The sequence below is a fragment of the Balaenoptera acutorostrata genome, chromosome 17, assembly GCF_949987535.1.
Source record: "Balaenoptera acutorostrata chromosome 17, mBalAcu1.1, whole genome shotgun sequence".
Taxonomy (NCBI): domain Eukaryota; kingdom Metazoa; phylum Chordata; class Mammalia; order Artiodactyla; family Balaenopteridae; genus Balaenoptera; species Balaenoptera acutorostrata.
This window is the reverse complement of record NC_080080.1, coordinates 38,328,981-38,339,980: the sequence shown is the minus strand read 5'-3', so window position 1 is coordinate 38,339,980 and position 11,000 is coordinate 38,328,981. Positions and strand designations below refer to the sequence as shown.

Sequence of the window (11,000 nt, the reverse complement as noted above, 5' to 3'; positions counted from 1 at the left end):
CTGGGAAGCGCGGAGCTGTCCGTTCAGCACCACCGCGCCGTGCCCCAGAGCAGCGCCCGCGCCGAGGCGCCCCGGCTCAGCTCGCGCTCCGGCCCCCGCTGTGGCGCGCGTTGTTGTCTCTCTTCGGTGCGGAGGGGCGCGCGGATCGAGAGAGGAGGGCTCTGGAAGCATCGGGGCCACGCAGCCACCTGTGAGCCTCCTGCAACTGCGGACGGCGGCGGCATCCCCGGCCGGAGACAGGAGACGCTCGGCGGACCCCGCCCGCCCTCCCGCCGGGCGCACACCCAGGCGCACACACACTCGCACCCGCGCGCACACGCACAGCCAGCCGGCAGCTGCGGCCACAGCGATGCTCGCTGGCAGGTCGGGGAAGTTTCCCGCCGGCCTCGGCCGCGGGCCCCAGTGCTCGCAGGTAAGCGCTTCCAGAACGCGCAGGGCGAGCCCGGATAGCTCCGCTGGGTAAGGCGCGGCGCGCGCGGCGCACGCGGCTCCAGGGCACGGCGCCAGGCGGGCGGGGAAGCCCGGGGCGGGGGGCGAGGGGGCTCCAGTCGCGGGGGCTGGACGCAGGGGACGCCAGGCCGGCCCCCTTACCCCACCCGGGGTTCATGACTCGAGAGGTGAATTTCCCCGCCCCCTCTCGAGGCTACGCGCCCCCATCTCGGCCCAGCCCGGCCGGTGCGCATCCCAGCTCTGGTCCCGCCTGTCTGCAGCGAGCGGGCGGGGGCGTCTCCTCGACCCGCCCACGGGCAAGGTCAGCTCGCAGCTCCCTGGGCTCTCAGAGCCGCTGGGGCGCGACCTCCGCCAGCGTAAAGGGACCGACAGAACCCCCAGGGTGGGCGTGGAAACGCGGCCATGCTAGTGGAAACATACCCCCACTCCAAGCCTTTCCTTGGGAGGGGGCCAGACCCCATAGAACCGGCCCCCCATCCCAGTGTCCTTCAGCACCCAGAGACCCGCTGGAGAGGACTGGGTTCGCCAGGGGCGGATGGGGAAATAGAAAGAGGTGCCCGAGCCCTGAGCGCCCGGCGCTCACCCGACACGATTCCTTCGGCTTCCAGGTGTAGCGCCCCCGCGCGGCGCGGGCGGCTGGGCGTCTCCAATATGACTGGCCAGAGCCTGTGGGACCTGTCGGAGGCCAACGTCGAGGATGGAGAGATCCGCATCAACGTAGGCGGCTTCAAGAAGCGGCTGCGCTCGCACACGCTGCTGCGCTTCCCCGAGACGCGCCTGGGCCGCCTGCTGCTCTGCCACTCGCGCGAGGCCATTCTGGAGCTCTGCGACGACTATGACGATGTCCAGCGTGAGTTCTACTTTGACCGCAACCCCGAGCTCTTCCCCTACGTGCTGCATTTCTACCACACCGGCAAGCTTCATGTCATGGCGGAGCTGTGCGTCTTCTCCTTCAGCCAGGAGATCGAGTACTGGGGCATCAACGAGTTCTTCATCGACTCCTGCTGCAGCTACAGCTACCACGGCCGCAAAGTGGAGCCCGAACAGGAGAAGTGGGACGAGCAGAGCGACCAGGAGAGCACCACGTCCTCCTTCGATGAGATCCTGGCCTTCTACAACGATGCATCCAAGTTCGATGGGCAGCCCCTGGGCAACTTCCGCAGACAGCTGTGGCTGGCGCTGGACAACCCCGGCTACTCGGTCCTGAGCAGGGTCTTCAGCGTCCTGTCCATCCTCGTGGTGTTGGGGTCCATCATCACCATGTGTCTCAACAGCCTGCCGGACTTCCAAATCCCTGACAGCCAGGGCAGCCCTGGCGAGGACCCCAGGTTCGAAATCGTGGAGCACTTTGGCATCGCCTGGTTCACATTTGAGTTGATGGCCAGGTTTGCTGTGGCCCCTGACTTCCTCAAGTTTTTCAGGAATGCCCTAAACCTTATCGACCTCATATCCATCGTCCCCTTTTACATCACTCTGGTGGTAAACCTGGTTGTGGAGAGCACACCTACCTTGGCCAACCTGGGCAGGGTGGCCCAGGTCCTCAGGCTGATGCGGATTTTCCGCATCTTAAAGCTGGCCAGACACTCCACTGGCCTCCGCTCCCTGGGGGCCACACTTAAATACAGCTACAAAGAAGTAGGGCTGCTTTTGCTCTACCTCTCTGTGGGGATTTCCATCTTCTCCGTAGTGGCCTACACTATCGAAAAGGAGGAGAATGAGGGCCTGGCCACCATCCCCGCTTGCTGGTGGTGGGCCACTGTCAGTATGACCACTGTAGGGTATGGGGATGTGGTCCCAGGGACCACGGCAGGGAAGCTGACCGCCTCTGCCTGCATCTTGGCAGGTATCCTAGTGGTGGTACTGCCCATCACCTTGATCTTCAATAAGTTCTCCCACTTTTATCGGCGCCAAAAGCAACTCGAGAGTGCCATGCGCAGCTGTGACTTTGGGGATGGAATGAAGGAGGTCCCGTCCGTCAATTTAAGGGACTACTATGCCCATAAAGTTAAATCCCTCATGGCGAGCCTGACGAACATGAGCAGGAGCTCGCCAAGCGAACTAAGTTTAAATGATTCCCTGCATTAGCTGCGAGGGCTTGACATCCTCAAACCCACATTGCTGAGCTGTTTCTTGTGCCTCGCACAGTCCAGGCACATTAGGGTTATGGTGTAAGGAGTATGCCCAGCCCCAAAGGGGAGAGATGCATGGGATATGCACCCCAGGTTGCTTTTACAGTATTTAGGATCATTTTTAGAGGGTGGTGTGTCTGACACCATGCCTTTGCACCTTTCAGTGAAATGACACTCACTGGTCTTTGCATCGTGGGCATAAAATGTTCACCTTTCTGCCGGATGAGTACCACCTAGAATGCTAATTTCTCTGTTCATTGTGTTCTCTCTTCTAGTGCTTGTGGCCCAGTACTGTCTCAGTTGTTTGTACTCCTGTTTCTGAGGTTGTCGTGTGAGTTCTGTACAAAAAGCCCCCACAAATATGTCCAGTGGAAACACATCTATGGGGTCAGCGAGGATATGATGAGGTTTTGCTGACAGTCATGTAGAAACGAAATCTCAATTCTTTATCCATTGCTTTCATTTAGTTTTAATACCAAAACAAAGGGAATGTGAAGTTAAGTACACATGACTGATGCAAGTCTGTGAGTTGTTTTTGTAACTCTGTAGCCCTGTGGCTTGCATGGGTACCCTGCTCACTTTTAGAATGATGTACACTGATGTTCATCTCTTAAATGTTGCTCTCTAGAGAATGTTATTTTGTTAATCATGTAGTGAAGATTGAAATTTTCACCAAGAACAGATGCATTAGGGACAGGGGCTTCAGCTAAACGTAGGGCAAATCACAGGATGCTTGAAGACCTTTCAAAGTCAGCCCTCCGTCTTTCCTAGGGTGGTCGTAGAGACATTTATTTCTTGCTGAGGTTCCTGGTCTAGGTCATTTGAATAAACTTTGCTGTGTCTTAGATACTAGCATGTTTTTTGAAATGTTTCTTTTTAAAGATGTTTAGAAATAAGATTGTATTGTCTTTATCAACTAAAAAGTTTACTGTTGTATTGTCTTTCTGAGGCAAACATTGTTGGGTTGCTAGCAAGGGCAGTAGCTTAGAAAATTTTGTTGCCTGCTCTGAAAGCTTATAAAATGAGAGCCCTTTTATTTCCAAGCAGAATTTACTTAGATAATTTTGCTTCTATGATACGATATGTTACATATGATGCTCTAATTGCCTCAGAGTTCCTGGTATGACATGGAAACCTGGTGGTATGGAAGTGTGTACTCAAAATATAGACACGTGGCTTATCCAGGATGGAAATACTATAGTTCTTATTTCCATTTCAGCTGCCTTTTCTTGGGGGAGGGTTGGTGGAGGCCAGGAGAAAGGAAGGAGTTGTAAAACAAAAAAGCATTGTTACTTAATAAAATGTCATAAATAATTGTAAACTTCTTGAAAAGCTTGATGCTATTTAAAAGACCTTTAAACTTCTAAACTTGTGTTAAGGTTGAGAACTCTTTCCTTCTCCAGAATGCCCTCCCTCTTCTTCTTCAGTTAACCAGCACATAGCGTTTTGAAGGGTTAACCTGGACCCCTTTGTAAGATAGTTCTCTGTTATATTCTAGGTAATCGGATGGTTTTCCATTGTTGTTCAGCCTTTGGAAAAGCTGCAGAATCCAGGGGTCTACATGCGGAGTTAGGCAGGCTTTTTATCTATGTCTTGAATCTTCCTTAAAAAGGTCCACTTTGTGTCTTACTTGGTTGAAGGTAGTACATACTTCTTGGGGATGTGGTGAGGATCTTGTCAGAGGCTTTGTGTACTTGTAGTTGCCATGGCTACTACAGAGCGGGTCATTTGCACTAGTCACTTACGCCTTTAGGTCCCCAGTTCAAATCTTTCCATCAGACTGGAGCCTCATGGTGGGCAGGGAGGCAACCACGTCCTAGTGCTACCTGGTCTACCGTCTACATTTGTTTCTCAGAAGCATCAGGAAAGGTGAGATGACTTAGGGGCAACCGACCACCAAGTCAGAAGGGCAGGGTTATTTCTCAGAATTTGCACATGTAGCACTTGGCTTTGGCTGATGTTTCCAGCACTGGAAGGCAGAGAATTTACGAAATAATCTCCAGCTGCACTGAGGCAGGTGATGGTACAAACCCGTGAGGACTGTTCAGTTTGCCAAGGCTGATGGTATTGGGTCACTGAGTGTGGTATCCACGGTCACTGACCATAAAGCTTGTGAAAAGTGGAAACAAGGAAGGAGGCTGAATAATTTAGTCACTCTCATGAGTATTCTTTTTAAACAGGCAGGTTTTACCACCAAAACAGAGATACCTCTAGTGGTTACTTTTTGCAGATGTGAAAGCTGGAAAACCTGACTTTTCATTTTGGTGATGACTTGCGTTTATCTGGTGCCTTTCATTGGGGGAATCCCAAAGTACTTTAGAGACTGTCTTTTTAATATCTTTTGTACATATATATACTCGTATAAAATATTATTTTGCCCATCCTGGAATTTCAGTTACTTCCGAGCATGAGAATGTCCTAATAGCATTAAGGACTCCAAGCAGTGGTTTCAGGTAAGAGGGAGAGAGAACAACCCAGCTGGCTTGAACACTGGAGTTAATTCCCACAGAGGATGGAGACAGAACTGTGATCCAGGGAGAAAGAACACGCCTCTCCCACAAAGTACGACCAAGGTACGCAGTTCACAAGTGCTCTCAGCTGGGCTTTGATTGACCTTGTTAGATAACATCTTATGGAGCAGTTTCTTCTGGTCCCTGAAACTAATCGGTGTGGGGAACGGGGGTGGGGTCAGTGAATTTTCTGCTCTGTTTTTGGAGTTAAGAACATAATTGTGAGCTGACATCTTTTGCCACCAGGCTGTCCGACTGACCTGTAAACCTCCTTTAGGGGGACCCAGTAAAAGCTTCAAATCACCTATTTCCAGCTGTGGGCTTGAGAGCAGCTTCACTCCCAACATTTGAAGGTTGTTCTTTTCAATGTCTTTGGGACAAATACATGTGCCAGGCTTTTCTGGAAATATATGTGATGAGCGTTTTGAAAGCGCTGGCTGGGAAGTGACACTGTGTCTTTTCTGCACAGATGAACACTGGTTATAGTTTGGTGTTTTCTGCCAACCCCCCGCATCTCCTGGGTTTGGTTCTGAGGAGGGGCATGTTATAATGCCAGGCTGATTTGTAGCTCCTAAGGTAGTAATTGGTATTTAATCCTTGGATTTGTTATTTCTACTTGGCTTAGTATTCAAATAATGGAACTACCTGCTAATTCTTGCCTCATTTCAAAGAAAATGATCTGTTACGCACTTTGGGATAGCAGTGGTCTGTACAGGCTGTGTGTTATCTACTTGAAGGCTTAACTGGTATTTCTTGTATGTTTTAACAGCATGACTTGTTACAGAGTTGTAATTTAAAAAATTGAGAACGCTGCATTTGCGCTGTCCGTTTTAACGCTCATTAACACGCTACTGTGCGGGCATTGATGCAGCCCCGCAGAACCGTTCTGTGTGATGACTGCACTTTCCTCTCTGCGCCTTGACTCAGCATTGAGGAGGAACGCTGCCGCACTCAGGACTCCAGCCTCGAAGAGTATGCAGAATAGAACACAATCATTGGCACTCCCTTAGGGCACTTCAGTTACACGAGGAGTGGCAAACACAGCAAGGGCGTTCGACATTGGGGACCAGATTTCCTGAGAAAGGCGGGGATCTTTGAGCCTTTGTTGGGAAGGGAGCTGTTAGTTATTCTTTGCAGGCACAGAGAGGTGGGAGCCCTTTTTCCACCAGGACCTAGAGCCACCAGCCTGCTCCGTAGAAGGGATGGTCATGAATTCTTGGAGCCCCCGTGAAACAGACACCCCTGTCAGGGTTTGCCCCGCCCACACGGTCTGGTTCAGCAACACATGCGCCTGCTGGTGCCAACCCCACCCCGCCCGGCTGCCAGGCTCCATGCTGCTACGGTGCCTCCCTGGCAGCAAGTTGGGTCCTGGGTAACCTGAGTGTTCTGGCTGGTTTGGTGTGACTATTGCTGGGGGAACTGGCCCTTAGCGCCTACTTAACCCAGTAGCGACATTGACTATGAGCCATTCCGAAGGCCACATGAATCTGTAGGAAGGTCACTGGGCTAACTGGGGTCTGCTCCCGGTTTTGCCTTCAACTCTATGATCTTAGGTGCCTCGCTTGGCTTCTCTGAGCCTCACATCCCCCTGCTGCAGAATGAGAAGGTCAGATTAGATCATCCTTAAAGCCCTGCCCAGTTCTTCATCTCGATGTAAAAGCAGAACCTCTGCATGCCTCCACCCCACCATGTCCTCCTTCTAGCACTGAGCAGAACCCGATAGCCTTAATTTATTTTTAAGCAGAGCAGAGGGGCTGCTCACCAACAACCTTCTATTTGCTTTCTCTCTCTCCTCAAAAGCCAACCACAACAGATGACAGTTTCAGGGACAACGATATCAGAGACATGCTTGGGCTGGTGTCTGTGTCAGGCAAATAGAAGTTTAAAATAATCGATGCGTGTCTCCTTTGGGCTTTAGGCTAGTGACACCTAATCCAAATTCCTGCTATTAAAAATCATCAGAGAGGAAAATCCCATTGATTCCATTTGGCTAACTCTTCGCCCATTTATGTTTGCTCTCTCCGTGAAGCCCTGCAGATCCCTCACCCGTTCCCACGAGGTTCCTGGGCCCCTAAGTGGACAAGGGCAGGTGGAGCGCCCACAGCCCACACTTGGTCCTAAGTGAGGGGCAGTGGCATCTGTGGGTGCCCTCTTCCGTGTAACCTTCAGAAGCGTGTGGCAACAACCTGCCGCCCGTCTCGTGGCAGCTGAGGAGGGGACTGCCATGCAGCACGGGGAGAAGACACTCGCGGTCCCCACAGCCCCGGTGGTCCCACCACGCGGGCCACAGCGCATCTTCTCCCCCAGCAGGGCTATAGATGGATGTTCAGGGATATTTTGGGGGCCAGGGTCCCTTGCATCTTAAAAGGAAAACAAACACCTCCTCTTGAGGGAAGGACTTAAATACTGAGCTCACATGGTTATTACCTTCTCTTATTTTTAGGAGAACTTTTAACCAACGTTTCTACCCAAGGCCCTTATCTGGGTGTTAGATTCAGTTAATACTGTAGATCTGAAAACCGGCAGCGTGTTCCTCCTTCTGTGACCTCGTTTGTCAATATCACCATCCTCCTGGCGAAATTCTCCAAAGCGAATGACTTTGCCTGAAGGTAACAAGCTGATGCTTTCAGAAGAACGTAGGCACAAACAAGGTCTCAAAGACGTGGCCGAGGGGAGGGAGATATAACAGGGGAGGAAAAGAGGGCAGGAGTGCCCAGGAGCTGGTGCATGTCCTGCAGAAGGAAGAAGGGATAGGAAGAAGCCAGGGAAGAGGAAAAACTAATGAAGGTACAGAAGGAGAGAGTGAATAAAAGAAAAGGCAGAGAAGAAAGAAGGGAAAGAGCCATCAGCTAGGGAGACTAGGAGAAGCTATGTTTAACAGTTCTTTCAGGACTTCCATTAAACTCATTTTGTTTCCAGTCAGCATAACATGCTCTGAGCCCAAAGGTGGCCTCCTGGGGGGTAACTATAGCTGGAGTCAACTCCCACCCACCCCCCGGCACCTCCCCTCCCCTCCCCACCAAAGGGGTTCACGGTCTGGTGGAATAGAGATATAGACCACTACTAAAAGCCTTTTGCATGAAGAGGGCAGTGAGGACACAAGGAAAGGAGGCACAAATATTTCCTCTTGAAGATGGGACTTCTGGGTTACACATAGAAAGAGGGCCAGACGTTGACCAGACAGAGGTGGTGGTAGGGGTCTGGAACAGAGAGATGGAGGGAAGGGAAAGGGAGGAAACTGCCACGCACAGGGACCCGCACCAGCAAAGATGAAGAGACCCGCCCCCGGGCCAGCATGTGTGAGACACATGTGAGTCAGTGTGGTACAAAGACAGTCCACAGCAAAGCCACCAAAAGACCCTGGGTGTCATTCTTTTGTCACTGGGTTGGGGCACCCTGACCAGTTAATCCTGTTGGAATGGGACTCTGGCAGCAGCCTGGAGGCTTGGGAGGGGCCAGGAGACCTACTCGAGGTCACTGCCGGCTAAGAAGGGAGGGAGCTGGAGAGAAAGGGGCAGAGTGGGTTGCCAAGTCCCCACAGGACTCCACCAACCACTGGATGTAGGGAAGAGACATGGAGGGCCGGGGTGGCTTCTGGGCGGATGGGTGGATGACGGTGCCACCAAGAGAGGCAGGGAATACTTGGGTCCATCCCGAGGTTGAGTCGTGTTGCCTGGGTGACACACAGATGGAGGTGTGCAGAGGTCAGAGGAAAGCCTGGGACGGGACTCCTTGGCTGAGAGATGGAAGCTGAGGCCATGGGTGAGAGTACGCAGGAAGTGCACAGAGAGAAACAGACGAAAGAAAAGCTCCCTGCGGAAGACCAGCATCCGAGGGGCAGCCACAGGGACGGCGAGTTCCAAGGCCCTGCCTTTCTCCGCTGGCTCATCATAGCTGGCATCCTATCTCCTTCCTTTCGCCTGAGAAAGCCCCAGAGGGTGAACGCTGCTACTAATGGCCTCAGCTTTCCTCCTCATCCGCTTCCTTATTTTATCTCTGTGCTCGGCTTCTGTGCCTATCACCCTTTCCAAACTGCTCTCTTGAAGACAACCAGGTGCTTTCCTAATCGCTAAGCCACGGCCCCTCCTCAGCTCCCCCAGAGTCTTTGACTCCATAGACCAGCCTCTCAGTACTTTGTCCTCCCTCCTCTCTGATTTTTGGACCCTGCATTGCTGGTTCTCTGGGCTCTGCCTCTCTCTCTCATATCCCCACTGGATCTTCATCTTCCCTCTGATCCTCTTCATCATGCCTGTCCCCCAAATTGCTGTTCTGTAAGCCGTAGCCTCAACTAGTGTGCAGATGACCCGTGTGCCAACTTGCTTGACTTCCGGACCCCATGCATGTTACTTGTGTGTGTTTGGAAGTCACCATGTCTAACTCCATGTATTCACCCCGAGCTTGCTCTTTCTCCTTCACGTCTGTTGATGGACCCTCCGTGCTCTGGGCCACTCAGATTGAGATTTCAGTCATCTGTGAATCCTCTCTATTGATTTAGTTATTCACTCACCATAGCAAACATTTCTGGACAGCTGACTAATTGCCAAGCACGATGTTAGATGTGAGGGCAATACTCCTCTGGTATTGCTCCCAGCCCTTCAGCAGTGCAGACTTTACAGCCACTTTATTGTGCATTGGAATCATCCGGGGAGCTTTTAATGCTGTAGATACCTGGGCATCACTCCATCTACAAAATCAGACTCTCAGGAGTGGGCGCCAGGAATTTGTACTCTTAAGCTCCCAGCTGATTTTGATGCAAGTGGTTTTCAGAACCCACATGGAGAAACACCAGCTCAGGGTCTCAGGGATACCCCTTACAGTCCTCTCACTGTCCCTCTGTCATTCTCATACCCACTAGGACAACAGGTTTTATCAATGCTTTCTTCACAGGATCTCACACAATGGGCCCTTGGTATCCATTCTAAAGGCTCCCACCCCACTTCAGTCCTTGTTAACTCATGTTTTGTTAATTTCCAACAGACTCATGCCCATCCCCCTCCAATCCATCCTTTTCTGCAACCCCCTACCAGGCTCATCTTTCCCCTTCCTGTATCTTAGACCTACTGGGACTTCTTTGGCTACTGCTGGCGCTTATGTTCAAAATAAGCACCACACATATAAAGGGTCACAGCTGAGGAGGTGAAAAATCTGCATGGGCCCATTAAGGCTCTAGACAGAGAAAAGGGCCCATTTAGGAAGGAGCTGCCTTTCAATGGGGCAACCAGGGGCAGGTGATAGAGACATAAGAGATTTGCAACAAGGGACACAAAAGTTGACAGCACGAAGGGCCTGAGTGTTGGACGACCAGTCTCCCCACCTGTCCAGGGATGGCCAATCCTGAGTCCTAGAATATTGGTCTCCCAAAGACGCTGGTGGGTGTGTCCAGCACAGAGTCGTCCCTGACACGCAGGGATACGGTGTGAGGCAGGCACACTGGGGGAATATGATAGAAACAGAATTGGGGTTCATGGGCGGTGAGGAGATTTCCACTCAAAACTCTTTTCGTCATCACCTACATCTCCAGACATTTAAAAGCTTCTGAGCTATTTTCAGACCTACTATGAAAAGAACTGAGGTGTTATCAGTCAGGCACTCATCTAACCATTTCCTAAGAGGAGAGCTGGCATGAGTCACTTTGGATCTGTCAGCTTTGTATCGATCTTTCTGGCAAATTTTCTGGGTCTGCCAGGGCCGACTCTGCTGGGAGCAGTTGAATTGTAACCCACCGTGTTCAGGGTCAATTATTACAAAGGCCACTGTCACGGGGTTGCAGCCTGCAGTTCTTTGTTGTGGAACACGTGGGAAGAGAGGAGGGAAACCACAAAACCAAGGGTGTCTCCGGGCTTTCCCATTGCTCTCGCAAAAGCTTTACTTATGCCTCTCCCAGGTTTGAGATTTGAGGACTGCTTTTGGA

General features: G+C 51.7%; 1 protein-coding gene across 1 annotated transcript; it reads left to right on the top strand.

The window, feature by feature from the left end:
* Positions 1 to 1,101: 1,101 nt before the first annotated feature.
* KCNS2 (potassium voltage-gated channel modifier subfamily S member 2) lies at positions 1,102 to 5,850 on the top strand. The gene has a single exon (XM_007164961.2). It carries the CDS (start codon positions 1,102 to 1,104, stop codon positions 2,533 to 2,535), a length of 1,434 nt encoding a protein of 477 aa, XP_007165023.2. The 3' UTR covers positions 2,536 to 5,850.
* The last annotated feature ends 5,150 nt before the right edge of the window (positions 5,851 to 11,000 follow it).

Coding starts and splice junctions, on each gene's coding strand:
- KCNS2 (XM_007164961.2), top strand. CDS start 1,102: ATGACTGGCCAGAGCCTGTGGGACCTGTCGGAGGCCAACGTCGAGGAT.